Here is a 26,093-nt window from a genome sequence, read left to right as displayed (position 1 = left end):
GGTTTTCTCTGGCCTTGCATCAGCAGGACTGCCCCAGTCGCGTGTAAGGACAGAAAACCATGGTTGACTTTTCCCCTTGCAGGCCTGCCCAGGTGACTTTCAGAAGCCGGGCCTTGAGGGGCTGGAGATTCACCAGCATTAGGTGAGAAATGGATCGTGGCACCCGTGTGGAGGGGCTGGGGAATTCTGAAAAATGCAGCTCTTGAGGCACAGGGCCCAGGGTTTGGGTGGGCTTCCCCTGTTCCCTGGGGTGGCCTGGTACGTGATCAGGCAAGAAGCAGACTGGGCAATGGGCCTGCCCTGGGCTTTGCAGCCTCATAGCTCTTGGAGTGAGGAGCTGTGGGGGGTGGGGTGTGAGGTCACACCTTCCTCACACTGAACATGTGCAAATCTGACCATATGTGTGGTCCTAGGGAAGGGTGGGGAGGGAAAAGAGACAAGGGAGGGAAAGAACAAGGGGATTTGTTCTTGTTTCCCACCCACCCACTTTTATGTCCCAGAGTGGAGAGAAAACAGGAATTTACTCTTCTTCCAGCTGGTCTCAGATCCTGTGTGTCTCAAAGAGAGCAAGCACCTCATGGCAGTGAGGATGACTGTAGAGTTTACATCTGTCTCTCTTTTTTCTATAATTTAAAAGCCTGAATATTGGTTTGCATGCCACTGGACATTACTGGATATACTGTGCACATATTACTACACAGGGTGTATACACAGACCCCAAATTCTGTCTTAGTGGGTGATTCAAGGACTCTTCAAGGGCTTTTTGATTTGACCCAGCTGCGCCACATGCAGTGATTTTAGAACAAACCCCAGCGTGAGCTCTGTCGCTTTTAGATTTTTCCTCAGTCTGAAGAGGAGCGTTTGGACTGTGCTGTTTGAAAACATGCCTGTGTGTTCTGCAGTGAAGCCGCACACTCACCCCTTTGGTTCTTTTCTAGGCTTTCTTATCTTCAGAGGCAGAAATGGCTTAAATGGGAGTTTCCACAATCGACTAAGCTTCCGACACAGCAGAATCCCATGGTCCCACAACCCATTTGTTTTTTACGTGAAACAGGCCTCGGGGGAGAGGTTTGAGGAGGGGGTTTTATTCTTAAAACGGCATATTTGTAGAGAATGCCCTTTATATATGTTCTAAGGAAAAGTGTACAAATACTCGATGATTAAAGTGTCTCTGCGAAAGTGGCTTTGGACCACGCCAGCATCTGGTTCCTTTTTGCTGTGACCCACCCTGTCCCGGAGCTGGTCGGGTCTGGCTGGACGTGCTGCCCAGGGAGTACCTCACTTGGTAACTGCTTGGTTCTGAACATTCTCTCATTTCAGGAATTGATGAGGTTCTCTTCTTCTGACTGACGGAGATCACAAAACTCTTGGATTCCTGGAAAACAAGACGACAGGGATAGAGTGCTAAGAATTGTCCACCCCTGGATAGCCCCGTCCTGTGCTGGGGAGGGCCGTGTCTTGACAGGGCTGGAATCCTCTGGCAAGTTCCATAAAAAGCCCTGTCTGTGATGCCCTGAGTCTTTGAAAGTGACCGGAATACCTCACACTGCCCATCAGAGTCATAACCAATGGCTGAGGCCTTCCTCGGCCCATCTATAGATGGAGGATTCTGGGAATGCTGTTTCCTTACCCTCAACATCATTTTTCTAGGCAAGTAAAACCCAGCCACAAACTTGGAGACCGCAGCTTTAAAAAACACTGACACCTCTGCCTTCACTCTGGGGCCTCTGATGGCTGCCAGTGGCTGCACGTGGGTTTGGTCTGGCTAACCAGAGTTTTTATTTCTATTTTTTTAAGACACGGTCTCACTCTGTTGCCCAGGCTGGAGTGCAGTGGCGCGATCTTGGCCCACTGCAACCTCTGCCTCCCAGGTTCAAGCTATTCTCCTGCCTCAGCCTCCTGAGTAGCTGGGACTACAGGCGAGCATCACCACACCCGGCTAATTTTCATATTTTTAGTAGAGACAGTGTTTCTCCATGTTAGCCAGGCTGGTCTTGAACTCCTGACCAGCCTCAAGTGATCTGCCTGCCTCCTCCACCCAAAGTGCTGGGATTCCCAGTGGGAGCCACTGCACCTGGCCTGTTGTTTTGTTTTTATCAGTTACTTTCTTAAATGAATTACTTTATCGCTTTATTGGGATGTACTTCCTAAGCCATAAATTTCAACCTCACCGTGTTTTTTAAACTATGAATTAATTCACTATACTCACACATTGAGAGATTTCTCATGGACTCCTGGCTTCCTGGGCTATGGAGGCCACTCTGTGGTCATTGCAGACCCCACCACCCACCCGTCCTTCCACACCCCCCATACCCTTGGCTCCTTTATGTTGCTTCCTGCCCCACAGGCATCTGCATTTAGTACTCATGGAAATACTTACTCTGAATTATACTTCTGTAGGCTAACGTGGCTGGGGAATCCGGGGCGTCAATGAAGAAGGACTGGCCTTTGTCACAATTCTTACCTTAAAAGAAACAAATGGAAGACAATTCAGTCCAAGAGGAAAACAGAGTGGCCACAAGATCTTGGGGCTCCTTCTGTGCTGGTGACAATGGGAATATTTTGAGACCCCTTCACTTGTAATGAAGAACAATGTAGAAAAGGCCACTGGGGTCTCTGGGACCTTCCTTCCAGCATTTCAGGGTCCCCAGCCAGCATTTCAGCGCGGCTAAATCATCAGGTGGCGTACAGAAAATGCAGGTTCCAGGGCCCTACAGAGAACTGATTCAGCAGCTTCCAGGTGGGCCCAGGAGTGTGCATTTTAAGAGATTAGCTTTTGAGCAAAAGGATCATGAATGCACATGATTAAAAAAAGTACAGAATACAAAAGGATATGGCATGAAAGGCCAAGTCCAAAGAGGGCTACTAGTGTTCTAGGTGTCTTTCCAGAAAGATTATGCGCATATAAATGTGCACATTCACAAGTGTGCACACACACATACACACACTCATATACCTAAAATACGAGTGGGAGCACATGACACACACATTCTGCCCACTGCTTTGTCTGTGTATAATTTTATCTTCTAGGTCATCTGTGCTGGTGTCTATCCGTCTGCTAGTCTTTCCCTGCCATGTGGCCACTGTTCCAGTCCCCTCCTATGCACACCCAGGTTTCTCTAGGACCATGTTATCCCAGAGCCAGGAGGACAGGACACAGGGGCCTTGGAGTCATTGGGGGTGTTCTCGCCCCCAGTCTGCCCTACTAGCCCCCGGTTGTGGGTGGACCTGCCATCAGCTTGCTCTCCCCACTCTCCAGGCCCTGAGCTGCCGGAGAAACAGGGCCAAGTGACTGCACTGCCCATGTCCGGTCACCAGCCTCAGGTGAACCCCAGGAGGAGTTCCTACCTTGCACCTACCATTTCCTCAACTTCACTACTGTGCTGCCGTGTGGGACAAGGAAGTCCAAGTCGGGGAAGAAGCCTGTGGGGAGAGGGTGGTGGGAGATGGGGAGCCCAGATGGCCCAGTGAGGCAGGAAAATAGGGTCTGGAGGCAGGGAACATAAGGCCAATTCGCACTTGAGCCATAACAGGAAATGTCCTCTCCACAGGACATACGCCATAAATGACTCTGTAACTTTACTTCATCCTCTTCGTTTATATAGGACGTACCCCAAGTAGAGGATATTTAAACCCAAAAACTCTGTAATGGGGCCTTTGAGCCCCTATTCTCAGGCCCATTCCCTTCCCACACTGTGGAGTTTACTTTCATTTTCAATAAATCCTTTCATTCCTTCCTCGCTTTGTGCATTTTGTCCGGTATTTTGTTCCAGGCGCCAAGAACCTGGACACCCTCTGGAACTTACTAGGGAGGCCCCTGAGTGCACGTTCGCTGGGCCAGACTTGGGAGGCTGGGGATCCCAGAATAGTCATGCTGGGGGTACTTTCTGTCCCTGATTTTCACCCAGGTCTCCCTTCCCCAGAGGGCTCCCCAGCCCCCAACACACAAATATGCTCTAGTGTTTTCCCGTCCTAACTGCATTTCCCCCTGGGCTCCCACCTCTCCGAGAACGGGCATCATCATCAGAACAGCTGGTGTGAGCACAGCCCTGTTCCAAGAGATCTCAGGCATCCTCTCTCCACCCTGGCAGATCCCTCACTAGGCACCACTGTCACCTGCATTTTACACACGGGGCCATCGAGGCTGAGAGGGGAAATGACTAGCCCAAGTCCCACAGCTAGTGGTGGCGAAGCAGGGATCTGAGGCCAGCCCTTCCTGTGATCCTCAGCACACGGGGGCCAGGACCCACAGCACCAGAGCGCTGGCATCTGCAACTTTGCCACCATGTCCCTAGAGGGGACTGAAGTGCTGTCCTCGTGTCCTCCTGTCTGCTCCTAGGAAGGTGGCTTTGCCCCCACTCTGTCCCCAGTGACCTTGCCAGATGCGTGTCTGTCACTTGGCCCTCACGCTCCACCCTCTTGGGTGTGTGACAGCGTTAACCACCCCTTCCTTTCTGGCACTCCCTGGCCTTGCTATCTGTGGTTTCCCCTCGAGGTGAGGTTCTGCAATGTGCCATCTGACACACAGGACCAGGCCCACTGGAAGGCACTTAATGCTCTCAGTTCAGAACGAGCCCCGCAGCTGTCACTGTCCTCTGCTTTGAAATTAGCTCTTGTGAACCACCTGGAACTTTGCTTCTTTGTGACAAGTGGCCCTGAAAGGAAAGACCAGGGCCGATGCCAGGGCTCGGTGTGAGGGAGGTGGGAAGATGGAGGTTGGTGGCTCTTTGGAAGAAAAGCCACATCAGGATCCAATAGAGGGCCCCAAGGTCACTTCCTGATCTGTCAGACAATGGCAATGGCAGGCCTGTGGCTGGGCCCATGGACATATTTGGGTGGGTCAGCAAGCAAGCATGCCATTGTTTTTTTTGGAGACATGGTCTTGCTCTGTTACCCAGGCTGGAGTGCAGTGGTGTGATCAGGGCTCACTGCAATCTCAATCTCCCCGGGCTCAAGTGACCCTGCTAACTCAGCCTCCTGGGTAGCTGGGACCACAGGCACATGCCACCATGCTGGGTGAATTGTTCTATCTTTTTTTTTTTTTTTTTTAGAGACGGGGTGTCTTCCTGTGTTGCCCAGGCTAGAGCATGGGGTGTGCGTGTGTGTGTATTTAATGGAGTTAGTTGCCATCATTTAGTAATCAGGAGACTTTGGGTAAGGATATAGATTTCTAGCTCTTCGTTAAATATTGGAAAATGTGGCAGTTGTGATGGCCATAAGGACACACCTCTTGGATCTCTGGTAGCAGCTGCCAGGCTCCAAAATCCATCACCACGTTTGTGTGGAGGCAATGCTGCCCCCAGGCTGCTCCTAGCTAGTGACTGAGCTGAGCATGGCACTCGGGCAGGCACATTTCTGGGAGATGCAGGCCCTCTGATGGGTAAGTGGGCTCAGAAATGCCCTGGTGGCTGTGCCCAGCTTTCCTTGAGAGCAGCCAAGACGCTCCAGCAGACTGAGATGCTCCAACAGACTGATACGCTCCAGCAGACTGAGATGCTCCAAAAGACTGCCACACTCTAGCAGACTGAGATGCTCCAACAGACTGCCACACTCTAGCAGACTGAGATGCTAAAAAGTAAAGTACACTGAGGTGCTCCAGCAGGCTGAGATGCTCCTATGGGCTGAGATGCTCCAGTGGGTTGAGATTCTCCTTTGGGTTGAGATACTCCCGTGGGCTGAGATGATCCTTTGGGTTGGGATGCTCCTGTGGGCTGGGATGCTCCCATGGGCTGAGATGCTCTTGAGGGCGGGGATGCTCTCTTGGGCTGACATACTCCTATGGGCTGAGATGCTCTTGCGGGCTGATACGTTCCTTCCCCCATTCCTTCATCGTGGATTAACCCTCTCCTCTGTCATTTTCTCCCACAGATGTTTCCCCTGACAAATGTCCTGCCTACCAATCCCATCTCAGCAGAGCTGAACTGCGGCAGAGGCACAGGCTAGCAGGAATGGATGTGCCCTGGGCTGCTGCAAGCTCCCGTCCCCAGTCACATCCATTCACGCAGCCCGACTGCCTCCAGGGGCCTTAGAGGGCAGCTCTCAGCACCACTTCCGGCCACTGCAAAAGCTGCCTGGTGAGTGTTTTATAATGCTGGGGAAGGCTGAGAAAGCAGCTGTACTTTTCTGCATTTTGTTGGGGAAATCACATGCCAGAGAAGTATTGTGGGATGTGGGAATAAGGGAAAAAGGATTTGGGGACACAGTCTCCTGGGCACACAGGGTCTCTGGCGTTCTCCCGGGCTGTTCCCATCTTCAGAGTGGCCCTCGCACCTCACTCCCCCACCACTTCCTCAAGGCAGCTGTCCCCTAACATAGTACTCCCGGCTCCCGCTTGGCAATCCTGTCCACGTCTTGTGGCTTCAACACTCAACTGCACGGACACGAACCACCTTCTCCTGACGGACCCCAGAGCCTGCTGACAACCTAAGCCCCCAAGCCCCTCATCCACAGCACCCCAGAAGGCCTGGCCTCCCTCAACCTGTCCTCACTGTCTCTGAGGGACGGACCCTCCTCCAGGTGGCTTGTACTGGCAGCAGGGACAACTCGACCCTCAGATGCCGTCACTTTCTCTATTGTGTGTGTCCCTTCCTTTCTATACCAACACCAGAACCTAGGGCCTCATCCTGAACCTGTATCCCAGGGCAGCTGCCCCCGAGCCTCCTGCTCCCAGGTACGTGACACTGACACTCAGACACTTAGCTGTTTCTCATAGGCTCCTATTCTTTCCCTGCAGCCAGGCCCTTCCCCAAGGCTCCCCACGTGGCTTTGTGGCTTCCCGCTCCCAGTCTCCAGGCTCTCCCTGCCCTCTCCCCAAGCACTAGGACTCCACCCTCCTGGCCAGGGCATTCTTTACCCGCCCTGCCCCTTGCCCAGCCCCTCGCTCCCATCCCCCGCGCTCCCATCCCCCTCGCTCCCATCCCCCTCGCTCCCATCCCCGCAGACACCTCTCACTGGCCTTGGTTCTCTGACAAATGAAGTAGAAGTTCCGAGGTGTGGGTGCAGCCGGCAATCCTGGACCCTGGCCTCCCCTCCAGCCTTCTCTCTCTGTTCTCCCCTCAGACCTAAAGGCTAGTGCTGGACCCCCGGCAGGAGCCCCACTGTGGGCCCCAGTAACAGTGATGGAGGCCCGCCTGGCTCTGCGGTCCTGGGGGACAGCAGCCTGCTGGGGGAGCAGCTTCGAGTGTAGGCCCTGCCCAGTGCCCCGCTGCGAGTGGGTGCCCTGCAGGCATGTGGGTGGAGATGTGAACCCCGTCCCTCCTTCAGCCCCAGGGCCACTCAGAGAGTGGGCATCTCTTGGGATCCTGGGGGACCCAGGCACTGAAGAAGAGCATTTGCTGGGAACTTGGCCCCTGCTAGCAGGCCAGTGATCCGCGTTCCTGTCTGTCCCAGTGCTGGAGACAAAGGGGCCTCATCTGTGAGGTGCTGGCTTCTCGGGGCGCAGGAGGCTGGGCTCCTTCCTGAGGGATTTTTCACCTCAGGCTGCCCTTCTCTGTAACCTGGATGCCATGCCCATTCCCTGGTGCCCCTCTATCGGGCACCCTCCTCAGTCCCCTGGCACCAGCACCCTCACCAACTTCTACCCCGTTCTTCCAGGCCTTACCCCTCTGCCTGAGGCCTGCTTGCTCCCGCGACCTGCCCGCAGGGGTCTTGGCCTCTCTCCTGGTGGCCTCTTGGGGTGCCAGCTGGAGTGTGGGTCTGGCTCCAGCGCCCTACTAACCTTCCTCCTTCCATTGCCCCTCTCCATAGCTGCCCCCATTGTGCCCGAACCATGCCTGTGGGGTTGACCGAGGAGTGAGGTCCCGCCCCACATGGGGGTCACCCACCTATGAGTGGATCCAGGGGCACTCTGCCGAGGAGAGGGACCTCCAGGTCCTGGCACATGAGCTCCGCACCCCCGGTCGTGGGAGGGAATATCTGAGATTCTTTCTGCAAAGCAAATTCAAAGGGGATGAAACATCATTTTTTTGTAGAATCACAAGGATGGACCACATTTTAAAGAAACTTACAAAAAAAAAAAAAAAAAAAAAAGGTTTAGTTTGAATGTGAAACACTTAACACCAAAAGAACTTTCCTTCAGTCAGCAGAAAGGGATTTTAATTGTGATTCCACTTCCCAAAATTACGGGGAAAGCAGAAACGGTTTGCAGAGCAGCCTTTCGATTGTTTCCTCAACCATGAGAGCAGGACCTTGTTGGGCTCGCCTGGCGGCCCCACGCGCCCTCACCTTGCATTTAGGACAGATGAAGCCACTCATGTTCTCCACCACCCCGATGATGGGCAGCTTCACCTTGCGGCAGAAGTTGATTTCTTTCCGGACATCCTGGAGTGACACCTCCTATGAAGGTGAAAAGACCAGTGATTCCAGCAGCAAAGTGCGAGAAAGGGAATGTCTGTTCAGCCGAGGGGGTGGCTGCAGTGCAGTGGATCTGCGATCGTAAAGCCTTAGAGGTTTCTGCCCTGACGGGGTTTGGCTCTGTGTCCTGTCCCCATCCAAATCTCAGCTCCAACTGCAATCCCCATCATTCCCATGTGCTGAGGGCAGTTCCTGGTGGGAGGTGATTGGATCATGGGGGCGGTTTCCCCCATGCTGTTCTCATGATAGTGAGTTTTCATGAGATCTGATGGTTCTATAAGTGTTTGACAGTTCCTCCTACACACTGTCTCTCTCACTGCTGCCACCGTGTAACATGTGCCTACTCTGCCTTCCACCATGATTGTAAGTTTCCCGGGGCCTTCCCAGCCATGCGGAACTGTGAATCAATTAAACCTCTTTCCCTTATAAACTCTCCAGTCTCGGGCAGTTCTTTACAGCAGTGTGAAAATGAACTAACACATGCCCTTTGCCAAATCCATATTTATTTAGTGCCTACTAGTGCTAAGCCCTGTTCATTTGAGGTGCTATTTACTTCCCACAAATAGCAAGAAATCAATCTAAAAAAAAATGACTCTTTTTTTTTTTTTTCCAGAGACAGGATCTCACCCTGTTGCCCAGGCTGGAGTGCAGCAGCACGATCATAACTCACTGCAGCCTCGACCTCCTGGGCTCATGCAATCCTCCTGCCTCAGCCTCTTGAGTAGCTAGGACTATAGCCATGTGCTACTCGGCCTGGTTAACTTTTTAATTTTTTGTAGAGATGGTTGTTGCCCACATTGGTCTTAAGCTCCTGGTGTGAAGTGACCCTCCTGCCTTGGCCTCCCAAAGTGTTAGGGTTAGAGGCATGAGCCACCGTGCCTATCTGAAAATGACCTTTTAACGCATCTACACGCTCCATGTCTCTATACTATACTATATTCAGCCAGAGTGTACACTGTTTTCTAGACCAGAGCTTGGCAAACCCCAGCCTGGGGCCTGAATCTGGCTGGTTTTATAAATAAAGTTCCTCTGGAACCAGCCATGCCTGTCCCTCCAGGCACCATCTGTGGTTGCTTCACGCCACGGTGGCACAGCTGAGGGGCTGGGACAGGGACTGTGGGGTCCACAAAGCCTACTTATTATCTAGCCCTGTACAGAAAAGTTTGCCGATCCCTGCTGTAGCTAATTATAAACGCAAACAACTTTATGGACTAAAAGAAAATAGAGAATATTGCCCAATGTGGATAACTTTGCATTTCCTTCTAAACTCTGAGTTTTTACAGTGTGATTACTGTGTATACACACTGCTCAGTAGCTCCCTATTTTCCCCAGTTAATGTTACCACAGATCTCTGTGCCCAAGTCCTGCTGTGGCTTGTCACTGTCAGGTGTAGTGACTCCTTAGCACCTGGGGCTTCACCACTCACGTGAGCCCGAAAGGCTCACGGCTTTGGGTCTGTTCTTTTCCTGAGATGCCTGTTTGGCTCTTGGCACTAAGGCAGGATGCAGAGGAAGAGGCGTTCAGCTAGAAAGTCAATGGGCTGCGACTCAGTCTCTCATTTCTTTGTTTCTTTTTTTTTGAGACAGAGTCTTGCTCTGTGACCCAGGCTGGAGTGCAGTGGCACGATCTCGGCTTACTGCAACCTCTGTCTCCCAGGTTCAAGCAATTCTCCTGCCTCAGCCTTCCAAGTAGCTGGGATTATAGGTGCCCACCACCACGCCTGGCTGATTTTTGTATTTTTTGGTAGAGACAGGGTTTTGCCATGTTGGCCAAGCTGGTCTTAAACTCCTGACCTCAAGTGATCCGCCTGCCTTGGCCTCCCAAAGTGCTGGGATTACAGACATGAGCCACTGTACCCAGAACCAACTACTTTTTAAAAATGCGACAGAAAACATTCCTAAGGACAAATCCACTTTCCCTCCACTGCCATCACCCAGACCAGGCCATCCTCCCGCCCGTCCAGGGACCCAGCTGGTATCCTCCTCCTCTGTGCGCCCCCATGTCCCCTCTCTGCAGGATGCCAGAGCGGACACAAATCCTGTCACCGTTTTCTGACCCAGACACCCTTCCCATGGCCGCTGGGCCATGGCTGTACCCTCATGTGTGTGTCCAGCACCTGTTTTCCTCAGGGAGCCACAGGGGCCACCAGGGAGGGCCAGGCCCTTTTACTGTCCTGGTGCCTGGCACGAAGAGTTCAGTGAGTGCTGGATGAGGGTGAGACTATGGGTCGTCCTGATTGATTCTGGCCAGTGAGATCAAATCACACCTCATTTGCTGGGCTTTCTTAGATGTGGAGGAGAACGTCACGAAGAGAAGTCAAGCGTAACTGTGGAGAAGAGCCCTTGGTTTCTCAGGCCCCTGAGATGGATAGCATCATGGTCCTGCCTGCAGTCGCTCTCTGCGGGGCTTCCAGAGAGGAAACTTCCTATCGCTCTCCTCAGCTCGGGCTCACCAAGGGCCCTGGGGAACAGCCACCAGGTGACTGCTACAGGGCGGTGCTGGGTGTCACCAAGGAAGGAGCAAAGGCACCCAGTGGCTTATCTCGAAATCCCTGTCTGCACCTGGCTGGTTCTGTTGAAAACTGGAGAGGTTTCCTAAATCATTCTGGGATGTAAATGGAAAATCAACTGTAGACTGGAGGGCCTGAGACGTGGACATGGCAAGGCTGACGGGGACCGGCAGCACAATATGAATTATAACTGCACTGGTGGTTTCCCCAGTCTCATCGACGAAAGTTCAAAAAGCATTCTTGACCTACTATTGTTTAATCCATGGACTAAAAAAAACAAATCGTTGAATGGTTGTCAGCTGCGAATGTTTAGACTAAAGATGAAGTTTTTCTTATTTTTATCTTTTGAGACAAGGCCTCACTCGGTTGTGCTGGCTGGACTACAGTGGCGTGATCATGGCTCACCGCAACCTCCTTTCCCCAGGCTCAGATGATCCTCCTACCTCAGCCTCCCAAGTAGCTGGAACTACAGGTGCAAGCCACCATGCCTGGCTAATTTTAAACTATTTTTTGTAGAGATGGGGTTTCGCTATGTTGTTCAGGCTGGTCTCGAACTCGTGGACTCAAGTGATCCTCTCATCTCAGCCTCCCAAAGTCCTGGGATTACACGTGTGAACCACTGTGCCCGGCTGAAGTTTTTAACAAGAGGTTTCTGCAGATGCGCATTGGATGCAGCTGTGGAACACACACTGGGAAGAGCCTTGGTGAGACCAGGATATCAGAGCCGGGCAGGAAAGAAACCTCGCAGTGTGGAGCACGGTTTGGACCCAGCTCCAGCTGGGAGCTCGCTCACCTGGGGAGTGGTGATGATCACCGCTCCGTCAATGCGTGCGGCGGCCAGGTACTGGACGACCGAGAGGTGTTCGTCCGACGTCCCGGGTGGGGTGTCCACGATGAGGTAGTCGACCTCTCCCCAGTCCACATCTCGGAGGAACTGCTTGATCATGCCTAGAAAGAGGAATCCGCACGGGGTGCTTATTTCCTTTCTTTTCTGTACTTACAACTCCCTTCTTTTTTAAAGGATGGGGTCTTGCTTTGTTGCCCAGGTTGGCTCTGAACTCCCAGGCTCAGGCAATCCTCCCACCTCAGCCTCCCAAGTAGCTAGGACTATAGGTGCGTGCCACCGTGCCCAGCTCAAGGAGAAGCATGATCTGATCTTTTTGTGCCTTTGGTCTATGCTGTAAATCAGTGGCTCTCAACTGAGAGTGAATTGCAATGTCTGGAGACATTTTGGGTTATCACAAATAGAGTAGGGGGTGGTACTGGCATCTTGTGGGTAGAGGCCAGGGCCACTGTTTAACACCCTATGATGTAGAACACGGTCTACTCCTCCCCCAGTAAAGACTTATCTGGCTCAAAGTATCAATAGTGCTAAGGCTGAAGCTTGCCCTGGTAACACTTTCACATCATTACCTTAAGTCTCAGTACCAGATCAGCCTGCTGCTGATCTCACCTCTCTGACCCAAATAAGCCACTATAAAACCATGATAAAAATAATTTCAGGGTTCTATAGCTTTTTTTTTTTTTGAGACAGAGTCTCGCTCTGTCACCCAGGCTGGAGTGCAGTGGCATGATCTCGGCTCATTGCAACCTCTGCCTCCTGGGTTCTCCTGCCTCAGCCTCTTGAGTAGCTGGGATTACAGGTATGTGCCACCGTGCTTGGCTAATTTTTTATGTTTTTGGTAGAGACAGGGTTTCACCATGTTGGCCAGGCTGGTCTTGAACTCCTGACCTCAGGGGATTCGCCTGCCTCGGCCTCCCAAAGTGCTGGGATTACAGGTGTGAGTCACCACACCCGGCCAGGGTTCTACAGCTTTTAAGGAGAGAAAAACGCACAGCAGATATTTACAATTATGTAACGGAAACTGGTATTTCTATTAGCTCTTTTCAACCAGTGAAGAAAGAGGCACTGGAGGCTTAAAAATAATAAAGTGTGAAGTCCAGCAGGCTGAGACTGGCAGGACAGGGAGCAGATGAGGCCAGGAGCCGCAGTGCGCGTGGAAGAATGTGAAAAACAAAGGCAGAGTGGCAAACCGTTTTTCTTGGGTCCCCTCCAGATAACAGCGTCATCAGGACTGCTGAGCAGGAAGCCCACTGACATCACCCCCAGGTTGTCTTCCACGTACTGCAGAGGGAACAGGGTGAGGGCAAGACACGCTTTACTCAAAACCACACAGTGAGGTTCTCCCCCAGGTCTTCTGTCTGAGCTCTGACTGAAAAAAACATTTTCAGGACAAAACTACGATATGACCTATGAGCATATTTACTCTTTGCATCCTAAATCATTTTTGGGGACAAAAAAAAAGTGGGGGTACCACGTTGGGGGATTTGAAAGAGGCACTGTATGTCCATGGGCTGCAATGACAGGGAACTCAGCTAAAATAAGTAAATGGCATCTCCTTAACTCTCTTTTTTTTTTTTTGAGATGGAGTCTTGCTCTGTTGCCCAGGCTGGAGTACGTGGTACGATCTCAGCTCACTGCAGCCTCTGCCTCCCAGGTTCAAGCAATTCTCCTGCCTCAGCCTCCCGAGTAGCTGGGATTACAGGCGTGTGCCACCATGCTCAGCTAATTTTTGTATCTTTAGTAGAGATGGGATTTCACCATGTTGGCCAGGCTGGTCTTGAACTCCTGGCCTCAAGTGATCTGCCTGGCTTGGCCCCCTAAAGTGCTGGGATTACAGATGTGAGCCACCGCACCCTGCCTCCTTAACTCTCTTAACCAGAGATTTACAAACTATGGCCTCCAGGACCAAATCTGGCCTACCATCTGTGTTTTAAATAAAGTTTTATTGGAATACAGTCCTGGTTGTTAAGTTACATGTTACTACTTTCGTGCTACGACAGCAGGGAATGTAGGCCCACATGCTGAAAATCTTTACCGTCCTACACTTTACAGAAAAAGCCTGCCAATCACTGGATTTAATCACATCCTCTGTGCCTCGAAAAGCACCCTAATAAATACACATGGACCAACAAACCACAAACCCATTATGTACACACAACCACACACTACTGTGAAAATAGGACAAAGAGGTGAAAACTCACCACTGGAGACCAGCCTGAGCCACTCTGGTGAACCTGTGTGAACATGAGCACCGATGTTTGTTAGTAGAAATCATGTACCCTGGTCACATTTCATGCACAAATTGTACAAAGAAAGAAGATGGTTTTATGAAATACAATTCGTTGTCTTATGTGGTACCACGAAATTCCTAAAAGGAGGTGAACAACTGGGGTGTGGGTAATAAAGATGCAACTCAACTCCCTTTGTGCCCTAAGATGGGTTATTTGGAAGCTCTACTTGGGTGTCTAGATAGGGAACCAAAGTTACTCAAGTTCAAATATGATGTTGTGCCTAAGGTATTTTAAAAGAGTGATAAAAATCGGCTGGGGACTGATGAGAAAATGCAGGTACCTGTGGAGCAATGAGGTGGCTTCTGTAAAAGCACACGAGTGAAGGGAATGAGCTCTCCTCAAACAGCTGCTTCAGAACTTGTCCCGAATCAGCTCCAGCTGCTGCCCCCAAGGGCAAGGGCTGGGGGTCAAAGGGGAGCTCCCTGGGGCAAGATTCCGACCTCTTCCCTCCAGCAGGTGTCCAACAGCACACAAAGCGCAAATGAAAGTTTAATTTTCATGATGAAGCCTTACTTTTCTCAGCAGATTTACTGAGACATGATTCACAGACAACACGACTCACCCATTGAATGAGTGGCTTTCTGTACAGTCACAAGGTGCAGCCATCACCGCAGTTTTTTTATTTTTATTTTTGAGATGGAGTCTTGCCCTGTCGACCCAGCTGTAGTGCACAGGCGTGATCTTGACTCACTGCAACCTCCACCTCCCGGGTTCAAGCAATTCTCCTGCCTCAGCTTCCCAGGTAGCTGAGAACACAGGTGCCCACCACCATGCCCAGCTATTTTTTGTATTTTTTGTAGACGGGGTTTCACCATGTTGGCCAGGCTGGTCTCAATCTCCTGACCTCAAGTGATCTGCCGGCCTTGGCCTCCCAAAGTGTTGAGATTGCAGGTGTGAGCCACTGTACCCAGCCTCCACAATTTTAAAACATTTTCATGATGCTAAGAAGAATCCCTATACCCCTCAGCTGTCACCACCCCCCCTCCAGTGTCTCTCACATCCTCCCAGCCTTAGAGGGCCCTTCATCTACTTTCTCTCACTGTGGACTGACCTACTCTGTATACTCCATGTCAGTGGAATCATACAACATGTGGTCCTCTGTGACTGACTCTGAAGTTCTATTAAAAGAAACCCAGCCAGGAGCAGTGGCTCACGCCTGTAATCCAAACACTTTGGGAGGCTGAGGTGGAGGATCACTTGAGGTCAGGAGTTCGAGATCAGCTTGGTCAACATGGTGAAACCCTGTCTCTACTAAAAATACAAAAAATAGCTGGGAGTGGTGGCGTACGCCTGTAATCCCAGCTACTCAGGAGGCTAAGGCAGGAGAATTGCTTGAGCCCAGGAGGTGGCGGTTGCAGTGAGCCGAGATTGTGCCATTGCACTCCAGTCTGGGCAACAAGAGCGAAACTCCATCTCAAAAAAATAAATAAATAGAAATAAAATAAAATAAACCCCACAAAACCATTCATTCCTATTTATACTCATTTGCTAAGTCCACTTGTCTTAAAAGAGGGGTAAACAGGATGATCCAATAGTGCAGGAGAAGAAAACGGTGAAACTTCTGTTTTATTTTCCTTTAAATTTTCTGTTTCTATGAAATACTTAGGTGTGATGACAGTAGCTTATACCCTCACTGGGGCGTGTGCTACAAAATCCATTGGGGTATGTGACCAGGCCTCAAGGGGTGACATCGCTCTCCTTCCCTATTCCCTCGGAAGCAAACCCCAAGGCCTTAGAAGTGCCTGCAAGGCCTGGCCCCATCTGCCTCGGGCCACCCTCCAGCCCCACTGGTCACTCCACTGAGGACACAAGGACACCTTGCGTCAGAGGCCCATGCACTTGCTCCCTTAGCCCAGAATGCTCTTCCCCCAGCTCTCCCCTCCCGTCATCCTCTGCTCAAATGCCATTTCTCACTGAGGGCACCTTTGACCACCCCTCAGCCCCTCTGACCCTGCCCTACTGTCTATCCCCTCACTCTGGGTTGGTTTCACATTATCTAGCATCTGCCTTCTCCCACCCAGACAGGGGTCTTCATGGACCTTGTTCACCACTGCATCCCCAGAACAGGATTAATGCATCTCTGACACTAATTAAAGAACCAATCTTGAGACTCTTGGGTCATCCCAGCACCCCCAGCTTCCATGCACTGCCCTTCCATGCAGCACCCCCAGCTTCCATGCATTCCCCAATCCTCTCTTGGAGAGCTTCTTGCTAGCAAGAAGAGGCCAGCAACTACATAGACTGCTACGGCCCTGCCCCCAGCCCACATCACTCACCCGCCCTGCAGTCTCAGTTCCCCAGGGCAGACCACAAGGGCAGAAATATTCCCGTGCTTCTAGGGTACAGACCCCTACCAAGCCCTGGACGAATGTTCCCAGTCAGAGCTAAATTTCCGTGTCTTACTTCTGCATTTCGCTGGCTGTTTCCCTTCCCCTCTGAGGAAGCATCGAAACCAATGCTTCTCCAATGGTGTAGACAGACTTCATATGTAATCCTGCCCTCCCCAAAACTCACAGTTGTTGTTAAAAGTAGACAGATGGACTACTGAGCATGTATCTGAGCTCCTCATGTCCACATAAACATTTACGGGCCAGATGCGGTGGCTCACGCCTGTAATCCCAGCACTTTGGGAGGCTGAGGCAGGCGGTCATCAGAGGTCAGGAGGTGGACCCAGCCTGGCCAACAGAGCGAAACCCTGTCTCTACCAAAAATACAAAAATTAGCTGGGCATGGTGGCACGCCCCTGTAGTCCCAGCTACTCGGGAGGCTGAGCACAAGAATCGCTTGAATCCATGAGGTGGAGGTTGCAGCGAGCTGACATCGTGCTACTGTACACTCCAGCCTGGGTGACAGAGTGAGACCCTGTCTCAAAAAGAACAAAACAAAACAATAACAACAAAAAAAAACATTTATGGGCTCCACACACCTCTTTGTTGAGGTTTGACAGTTCAGTGATACAGAGTTTGCCTCAAGAGAACAATTTCCTGAGTTCTGTAACCGGCTATTACCTGTTCTCCTTCCAATCCCATTATCTTGGGAATCGATGGCCCACATATATCGATGTCTAGAAGAGCAATCTGGGGAACAAGAAGAGACCAAAGCAGTTACATAACTGAATGCACACACTCCAGATACGCACAACTGGGAGGGGAGTGGGGTTAGAGGAGGACAGGGGAGAAGACAGAAACTGGGTCAAACTTGGAGCCATCAGATTCTGAGAGAAAGTCCTAACGCTGATCTCAAGGTTCATAAACATGGATGCCCCCATTCCCCTACCCCTCAGCCTGGCTGAGCTCCTTAAGGGTGATCTTACAGACCTGGCCGTCAGGTCACTTGGAGGCTTGAGCTCAGACCGTTTGCTGAGCCCTGGCTGGAGGTGACAGGGAAAGGGGCCTAGCGCCTTTTTGGCTTCTGTGACAGACTATATGGAATAGCCAAGAGACAGCAATGTTGGAGCCACCCTCAACAGCTCTCCTTTGCTCACCCCCTCACCAAGTCTTGGTTTCTGCATCTTATATTTTTCTCAAACTCATCTTTTCTTGTTCAGGAGTCTCCGATGCAAGCCAAATCTAGCCTATTTAAGCAGAATATGAATGTATTAAAAAAATATTGCGGACTGGGCGCAGTGGCTCATGCCTGTAATCCCAGCACTTTGGGAGGCTGAGGTGGCCATGTACCTAGAAGGTAAGTATCATTATCTCTGGTTTACAGAGGAGGAAACTGACGTTCAGAGGGGACCAGTTCAATAAGCAGGGAACAGAGCTGGGACATAAACTGAGGTCTTTTGGCCCCAACTGGGGCTCTTTCCAGTACGCCACGGGGCCTGCTGTGGAGGACCAGAGTGGAGCCTCTAGCTGAACCTGACCAAGCCCTGTTTTCCTTTGATCCTGAAGGTGAATGATGGTTTAGGCTAACCTTTCAAAACAGAGACTTAAAGTAAGATGGAAACCTGGAAAAGTTCTTTGCTTGTGACTTGGGTGCAGCTTCAGGCGACCCGTTCCCCCCAAGCCTTCCCCTCTGACACAGGAGGTCTGAGACGGCCTTCAGAAACCTTCTGAGAACAAGGCCAGTACTCATCTTGAAAGATGCGATCACTCAAACCCAAAGTGCTGCACCTCCGCGTCACTTTTTAACTTGCTCCGAATTAGTTTCTTGCCTCCCTCTTGAATCCTCTCAACAAACCCAGCCTCCTACTTCCTCAGCACCCAGCGCTGTCTCAAACCCGTGGTGCATGGGAAAACGCCATCCACAGACCAGCGCTGGCCTCAGGCGCCCTCTACGGGGCCATCCGAGGAGCACCGCAGAGTGACAGCATCGGAAAACCTGACTTGCTCTCTCAGGACCTTGATACTTGGGACTGATGTGTCGATGATCCATGGGGAGATGACACTATCACCATGACTGTGATAGAGACTTTCCTCGATACTCTCAGGTTTCTAGCGACTCTGTCTCCATGCCTTTCCTTCAGGGAACAATTTAATCAATTCCCTTCAGAGGAATTTCACTCCCTTGGGGAGTGAATCTTGAGCGAAATGATGTAAGGATGCGAGAAGCATCTAATGCACTCACTCCCGTGGCAGGCCCAGGAGGCTGCTGACAAGCTCTTGCTACCCAGATGGCCAGCGCAGTCCTGGGTCCTGTCTGTTCAGACTTCCTGCTGATCCTATTACTACCCCAAAATCTGTCCAATTAATTCTGCTTAGGTTAGGCCAGAGAAGCAAAGCTGAGAGCAATGTGCCTGCGTTCCTCCACAGCAGGACCTCTGGGCCCGTGTTTGCAGCTGATGGGAAGAGGCGGCGTTTGCTGCAGAAGGTGGAGACGCTGCAGGGCTGTTGGGATCCAAAGCGTCTCCTTTATCCAGCATCCCAAACTTCCCCTGATGAGGAGGGTAAGGGAAGAGGGATTTAGTCCCAACTTTTAGTCCTTGCACAAGTTGCTTCTGCTCTCTAAGCCCTGGCTGTCTGGGCTTCCGACCTGCGAGACGAGTGCTCCGGGGTCAAGGCCCCTCCCAGCTCTGCAGTCCCAGGACCCAGCCTTGCACACTGAGTCCTGAAACACCTAGTGCTGACCTTGTAATGACAGTTTGCCTTTCAGATCACAAAGATCATAAATGTTTAATTTATGGTGGCCGGGTGCGGTGGCTCATGCCTGTAATCTCAGCACTTCGGGAGGCTGAGGCGGGCGGATCACCTGATGTCAGCAGTTCGAGACTAGCCTGGCAAACATAGTGAAACCCTGTCTCTACTAAAAATACAAAAATTAGCTGGGCGTGATAGCATGCACCTGTACTCCCAGCTACTCAGGAGGCTGAGGTAGAACAACTGTTTAAACCTGGGAGGCAGAGGATGCAGTGAGCTGAGATCGTACCATTACACTCCAGCCTGGGCAACAGAATGACATTCCATCTCAAAAAAAACAAACAACAAAAAAAGTTTAATTTGGAAGTTGGTGACTTGTTATTTATTCATTGTTTCTGAGGTAGGGTCTCACTCTGTTGCCCAGGCTGGAGTGCAGTGGCGCAACCACGGCTCACTGCAGCCTTGACTTCCCAGGCTCAAGTGATCCTCCTACCTCAGTCTCCCGAGTAGCTGGGACTACAGGTGTTCACTACCATGCCTGGCTCTTGTGTGACTCTTGGCTGTCTCATGGCTCAGGCTTATGCTACAGAGGCTCCTTCTGCCTTCACCACAACTTACACACCCCATGGGCAGCCTGTGACCCGTCAGGGGTGTTTTGTAATTCTGCTGCCTCTTGATCCAAGGCCCTGCCTGCCTCAAGCGCTAACATGGAATGGTCTTGCGTAGAGTCAGAGCCAAGCTTCCACCAGACCACCAGATGGCAGGCAGAAAAGGGTCAGGGCATGTCTTACCATCCTGCTGGATTTAGGGCAGGGAGAAATCTGTGCTGCTTGACTTTAATCAAGACATATTCAGCATTTTCCATGTGTTGACACTTTGCAGATAGCGATGTCACTGTCATGAGTAGGTCTGCCTGGGGAAAACACACTTTCCTAAATGCTAACTTCTTTTTTTTTTTTTAAAACCACCACTGCATAAAGAAATACAGCTGATCTAGCCATATTTCCACACTGAATGGTGTGCTTTCCTTCTATATATTGCAAAGTCTAGACAGGCACGCAGCAAAGACTTCAGAATGTAATTACATGAAAGTGAATGATGTAAACAGTTGTCTACTCACAAGTGGTTACTTGCAAGTGGCAAGATGAAAGCCCATCTCCAGTGAGCTGTTTAGGAATATTCCTGACAGCTTCGAAAAGCAAAGATTATTCTAAACAATACAGACAATCTGAGAAAGCAGATTTCTTGGCCAGCCCACTAGGCCAATACAAATTTGACCCTCAAATGGCAAGAGATTGCTAAGCAACAGAATGATGAATCAATAAGTATATGCATGGGTATGACGGGGGGGTGTGTGTATCTACCTTTTTTTTTTTTTAAACAGAGTCTCGGTCTGTCACCCAGGCTGGAGTGCAGTGGGGCAATCTTGGCTCACCGCAACCTCTGCTTCCTGGGTTCAAATGATTCTTGTGCCTCAGCCTCCTGAGTAGCTGAGACTACAGGTGCGTACCACCACGCCCAGCTAATTTCTGTATTTTTTTAGTGGAGACAGGGTTTCACCATGTTGGCCAGGCTGGTCTCTAACTCCTGACCTCAAGTGATCTGCCTGCCTCAGCCTCCCAAAGTGCTGAGATTACAGGTGTGAGCCACCATGCCCAGCCCAACAAGTGTATTTTGAATCTGCCCAGTACCGTGCTTTGGGTAGGCTACAAACTCATCTCTAAGGCAGTATAATCATCATCCCTTCATATTGAGTTAGTGAAATATAGTAATAAAAATGGTGGCCATCACAGACATTTACTGAGCAGTCAGGCCCCGTGCTAAGTGCTTTATATGTGCCATCTCACTCAGTCCTCGGAGTCCCATTTTATAGATGAGAAAATGGAGGAAGAGTAAGCCTGGTAACTTACTCAAGGTCACAGCAGTGGTGTAGATGGAGCTGGGACCTGAGTTTGGGCTGTCTGATTCCAAAGTGTATGTTCTTAGCGACCCACAGCCCCTTTTATTAAAGCTGAGATCCAGAGGGCAGCACTGGGTAATTTGAGTTTTCATGCTCGTCTGTATACCTGGGTGGTAATGAATAAACTTGTGTAAGGGCCAGCAAAAATTTTCCACAAGGGCCAATAGAAAATATATTATTAGGCTTTGTAAGCAAAATCAAGGATCATATGTAGGTACTTAGGTACTAATTTAAAAATTGCAATTTTAGGCCAGGCGCGGTGGCTCATGCCTATAATCTCAGCACTTTGGGAGGCCGAGGCAGAGGGATGCCTTGAGTTCAGAAGTTCAAGACTAGCCTGGGCAACACGGCAAAATCTCATCTCTATAAAAAACACAAAAATTAGCCGGACATGGTGGCAAGCACCCGTAGTCCCAGCTCCTTGGGAGGCTGAGGTGGGAGGACAGCTTGATGAACCCAGGAGGTAGAGGATGCAGTGAGTCCTGATCATAGCACTGCACTTCAGCCTGGGCGACAGAGTGAGAGCCTGTCTCAAACAAATAAAAAACATTTCAAAAATGTGAACATTCTTAGTTCACAGGCCATAAAGACAGGAGATGGGCTGGATTTGGCCATCTGGTTATAGTTTGTAGGTACCCGGCTTAGAGAAAAGCAAAAAGGGGTTAATAAAGAGGAAAAAGAAATGTGAACGTCATGTAATAAACGATCCACATGCAAGGAGAGATGTACATCTGCTAGCCATTTTCTTGGCTAGGGAATCCAATAAAATGCTTCATTTGACTACTGGGTATTTCTTTGTTCTCTGCAGGATTGAGATTCCAAAGAGGCCAATTCAACTTAGTCTAAGGAAATCAGTTTTTTTGCTTTTTGTTTTTCTTTGACAGTCTCATTCTGTCACCCAGGCTGGAGTACACTGGCGCAATCTTGACTCACTGCAACCTCTGCCTCTCGGGCTTAAGTGATTCTCATGGCTCATCCTCCCAAACAGCTGGGATTACAAGCCTGCGCTACCATGCCCATATAATATTTTGTATTTTTAGTAGAGACAAAGTTTTGCCATGCTGGCCAGGCTGATCTCAAACTCCTGGCTTCAAGTGATCTGCCCGCCTTGGCCTCCCAAAGTGCTGGGATTACAGGCATGAACCACTGCGCCTGGCCTAGGAATCAGTTATAGTAGCCATCACGACCCTCAGACAGAATGAGCATCTCCCAGTGGTTCCTGAGGTCTCACCTGTGTGTTTTCATCCTCTGCTAGGCCATGGGCAAGATGGGCGCTGAATGTGCTTTTCCCAACACCGCCTTTCCCAGACAATACCAAGATTTTGTGTTTTACGGTCTTCATTTTCTCTTTGATTTCCTCTATAGCTGCAAAGAAAGCCAAAGTTCAGGGGATGAGGTCCCTGACCAAACCTCAGATGTCACTCTTCCCGTGAACTAGAAAGAGCTAAGTCCTAGTCCTAGTCCTAGTCCTGGGGCTGTTTAAAAGGATCCTCCGAAATACCTCTTAGTCAACAGTAGAAATAAGTGTTAGGAAGAAAATAAGGCTATAATCACACTTGAAGGTATTTCATTTATTGGTTTACATGTTTGTCTCCCCCAACTAAAACATACTCTCCATGAGGGTAGGAACTGTCTGAAGCTTTCAGTGCTGTATTCCCAGCTCCAGAAGGGAACTCTGCATACAGTAATGGTCTCCAACTTGGGGACAAAATCCCCCAGGGACCTTTGGTAATGTCTGGAGACACTTTTCTTTCTTGTTTTTTTTTTTTTTTTTTTTTGAGACAGAGTCTCGCTCTGTCACCCAAGATGGAGTGCAGTGGCGTGATCTCGGCTCACTGCAACCTCCGCCTCCTGAGTTCAAGTGATTCTCCTGCCTCAGCCTCCTAAGTAGCTGGGATTACAGGTGCCTGCCACCATGCCCAGCTAATTTTTGTATTTTTAATAGAGACAGTGTTTCTCTTTGTTGGCCAGGCTAGTCTCGAACTTCCAACCTCAAGTGATCCACCCACCTGGGCCTTCCAAAGTGTTGGAATTACAGGCGTGAGCCACCGCGCCTAGCCTGGAGACACTTTTCATTGTCACAGGAGAGGTACTGCTGGCATCTGATGGGTAGAGGCCAGGGATTGTGCTAAATGTCCTACGATGCACAGGACAGCCCTCCACAACAAACAGTGAACCTGCCCCAAATGTCAACAGTGCCGAGGCTGAGAAACTGATAGACAGCAGGCACACACTAAGTATCTATCAATGAAATTATCTTATTCAAACCTTTAAAACAACACATGCGGTATAAAGGAAAATAAAAAGTCTCATGACTGGCCAAACTCAAGTAAAAGTTAAGCCTGGAAACCTCCCAACACTGCTGTCCTCCTCCCCATCAACAGACAGCTGTTACTTCTCAACCTTGCGTCGAAGCATTCTACATTAACCAGACCCCCGCAAAAGGCCAAAAGGCCCCATGAATCTCCATCGTGGGATGACTGCCCTCACAAGTTGCTTCTAAGGAACTTCTTTGCTGGCCCCCAAACCTTTGAAGATGAATATCCTCCCATAAACAAGGACATGTCAACTCTAACTTTAGGGTTGTAACCTCAGTCTAACTCCTTCCCTGTTACTGATGTCTGTCAAATGCCACACCGACAATGTCCATTACAAGCTTATCTTCCCACAAGCCCAACAAAGAGAGGATGAGATCAGTCCTTCCTCTCCTACCCTGAGACCTCTGCCTAATTAATTCTTCCTTTACTCCCTCTTTTGAATGTTTATTTTCTGTATAGTGTAGATATACTGGGCACTACTTAAAACCTCTTAAGAATGTAACCACCTGCCTCAAGGCCTGAAGTACTTTTTCCTGCATGCTTTTTCCCCTTTTAACGAAACATGTAAACACAAGCCCCCTGGAACCTCTCCGGGGAGCACAGGCCACAGACATTTCTGTGACTTGTGTTTTCCAGGGCATGCCCTCAAGCTATGGCCCAATAAATCTCCACTGGTAGACACTCAGTTTGGTCTCTCCATTGGATAGACAGAGGTATCTGTTTTTCTCTTCATTTTTTTTTTTTCTTTGAGACAGGGTCTCACTCTGTCACCCCAGCTGGAGTGCAGTGGCACGATCTCAGCTCACAGCAACCTCCACCTCCCGGGTTCAAGTGATCCTCCTACCTCAGCCTCGAGAGTGAGCATGCACCACCACGCTGGCTGTTTGTATTTTTAGTAGAGACAGGCTTCACCATGTTGGCCAGGCTGGTCTCAAACTCCTAACCTCAAGTGATCCACCTGCCTCGGCCTCCCAAAGTGCTGGGATTACAGGCGTGAGCCACTGCACCCCGCTTGTCTCCATTTTTGATGAGGAACCAGAAGCTCAGAGAAGTTAGGACTATTGCTGAAGGTCACACTGCATGGACCCAAGAATCAAACCCAAGTCTCTCTTTGAACTCCAAGATTCTCCCCCTTGGCCAGGTGCAGTGGCTCATGCCTGGAATCCCAGCACTTTGGGAGGCAGAGGCAGATGGATCACCTGAGGTCAGGAGTTCGAGACCAACCTGGCCAACATGGTGAAACTGTTTCTACTAAAAATACAAAAATTAGCCGGTAGTGGTGGCAGGCGCCTGTAGTCCCAGGTACTTGGGAGACTGAGGCAGGAGAATCGCTTAAACCTGAGAGACGAAGGTTGCAAGTAAGCCACGATAGCACCACTGCACGCCAGTCTGGGCTACACAGCAAGACTCTGTCTAAAAAAAAAGGAGGGGAAAAAAAGAAAAAAAAAAGAATGTCCTCCTGCCTCCTGCTTTTTAAGGTCCTTCTGAGCAGGCTCCCAGGGTCCTCTCATCCTCGAATCTGTTTCACAGCACTTAAAGCTGTGGTGGTTTAGTTCCTAGCTCACGTGTTTGTTTCCCCGTTAGGCTAAACTCCACTAGGGCAGTGACCACGCCTGATCCCCACCTGTGTCCCCAGCACAGCACCATACCTACGAGGCGATCAACACATTTGTTTAATGAATGGGAGAATCACTCCTCAAAAGGAAGAAAATTGTGTCAAGAAAGCAGCTGGCAGAGCCAGGATGTAAGTCCGAAGACTCCTGGACTTCGAAGTTTATCCCGTTTTCTTCGCGGTCGGTTACTGTCACTCAAACCTCTGGCCCCGACCCTCTTAATTATGTCCCTTTCGACTCCGCGCCGTTCAGTCTCCACCCTCCACCCGCGCCACGTCCTTAGCGCTCGCCTTCTAAAGGTCTCGTTCCTGTCAGTCTGTCATTTCAAGCTCTGCCCTCACCCTGCCCACTTTCCACGCCCCGTCCCCTCTGGGCCCCACCCCTCTCCGAATACCTTCTAGCCCGCCTCTGTCACTCATTTTGCAGATTCCGCCCCCTCCCTCCCACGCCCCGCCTTTTCCGGGCCTGCGCCTCTCACTTCCTGTTGAGGCCTTGCCCTTTTCTCACCCGGGTCTGGAGTGGCCCCCGCTCCAGAAGCGCACAGCCGCTGGTTGGGGCATCCCTGACATGAAGCCCCTCTGCCCGCCTGGGCGCTGTCGGCCCCTGGACAGTCTGCGCAGAGACAAGACCACAGTTAGAGCAGCTCGCTACACTTTCGCCCCGCCACCCACGCCCCCTCCGCGAGCTCACCGTGAGGCACCTCCTCCATTCTGTCGCCTTTGCCGCCTTCGTGGTCACCGGAACCCGCTGTCGTGCATTTCCGCCTTGTGGGCACAATCTGATTCTCTGGCCGCGCTAAATAAGTCTAGGAAAGAGGGGGCTGTGCGCACGCGCGAACCGTGGGCCGAGAGACTGAGACTGACGTCTGTTCCTCTTCAGAGATTTCCTATCATAAATATTTCGGCATTGCATCTCCTAAGAACAAAGGCATTCTTCATGACCTCAGTGCCGTTTTCGTACCCAAGAGATTTCATATCGATGCAGTACTAGCCAATGCAGTATTAGCCAAAAGACAGTTTATATTCCAATTTCAGTAGTTAGACCCCCTCCCCTCCTGGATTCACTCACTGCCTGGAGTTACCTCTCTTCCGTCTCCTTTAATTCAGATCAGTCCTTCTTTTTTTAGGG

The 26,093-nt window shown here is 50.5% G+C and overlaps 2 protein-coding genes and 1 long non-coding RNA gene across 18 annotated transcripts in view; 1 reads left to right on the top strand and 2 right to left on the bottom strand.

Moving 5' to 3' along the window:
- The window catches only part of TVP23A (trans-golgi network vesicle protein 23 homolog A), a 56,740-nt gene extending 47,958 nt beyond the window's left edge, over positions 1-8,782 (top strand). For 2 of the 11 annotated variants that reach the window (XR_013412438.1, XR_003725586.2), the window contains 3 exons: positions 83-142; positions 1,321-1,480; positions 5,869-8,782. Coding sequence is in view for 3 of the 11 variants with exons in the window: in XM_015125610.3 (XP_014981096.1) it covers positions 83-142 (60 nt within the window). In the remaining 8 variants the exon portion in view is untranslated. Of the gene's footprint in view, positions 1-82; positions 143-938; positions 1,184-1,320; positions 3,738-5,868 lie in introns of those variants that run through there. The other 9 variants (XR_013412437.1, XR_013412433.1, XR_013412439.1 and 6 more) reach the window with 7 other exon arrangements.
- NUBP1 (NUBP iron-sulfur cluster assembly factor 1, cytosolic) lies at positions 1,066-25,696 on the bottom strand. 6 transcript variants are annotated; one of them, XM_077987263.1, is made up of 11 exons: positions 25,656-25,696; positions 25,473-25,577; positions 22,266-22,399; positions 17,005-17,073; positions 13,907-13,939; positions 12,896-12,986; positions 11,655-11,809; positions 8,224-8,334; positions 7,820-7,926; positions 2,381-2,459; positions 1,066-1,375 (listed from the first exon to the last, which is right to left on the bottom strand). In XM_077987263.1, exons 1-10 carry the CDS (start codon positions 25,672-25,674, stop codon positions 2,402-2,404), a joined length of 882 nt encoding a protein of 293 aa, XP_077843389.1. In that variant the 5' UTR covers positions 25,675-25,696; the 3' UTR covers positions 1,066-1,375; positions 2,381-2,401. The 6 variants fall into 6 exon arrangements, with proteins under 6 accessions (XP_077843389.1, XP_014981094.3, XP_077843390.1 ...); XM_015125608.3 differs by having other exon boundaries at positions 2,381-2,464; positions 7,824-7,926; XM_077987264.1 differs by lacking the exon at positions 2,381-2,459 and having other exon boundaries at positions 7,824-7,926.
- Positions 9,115-10,964, bottom strand: LOC144338387 (uncharacterized). Its single transcript, XR_013412444.1, has 2 exons — positions 10,914-10,964; positions 9,115-10,180 (listed from the first exon to the last, which is right to left on the bottom strand). It is a non-coding gene; the product is annotated as an uncharacterized LOC144338387 (long non-coding RNA).
- Positions 25,697-26,093: the final 397 nt, after the last annotated feature.

This window comes from Macaca mulatta, chromosome 20, assembly GCF_049350105.2.
Source record: "Macaca mulatta isolate MMU2019108-1 chromosome 20, T2T-MMU8v2.0, whole genome shotgun sequence".
NCBI lineage: Eukaryota > Metazoa > Chordata > Mammalia > Primates > Cercopithecidae > Macaca > Macaca mulatta.
This window is presented reverse-complemented; position numbering and strand designations above follow the sequence as displayed.

Coding starts and splice junctions, on each gene's coding strand:
- NUBP1 (XM_015125608.3), bottom strand. Junction 8,335..11,654: donor TGATCATCACCACTCCCCAG/GTGAGCGAGCTC, acceptor TCACCTTCATAG/GAGGTGTCACTCCAGGATGT. Junction 2,465..7,823: donor GCCCCTGGATCCACTCATAG/GTGGGTGACCCC, acceptor GTTTCTTTTAAG/GTAAGAATTGTGACAAAGGC.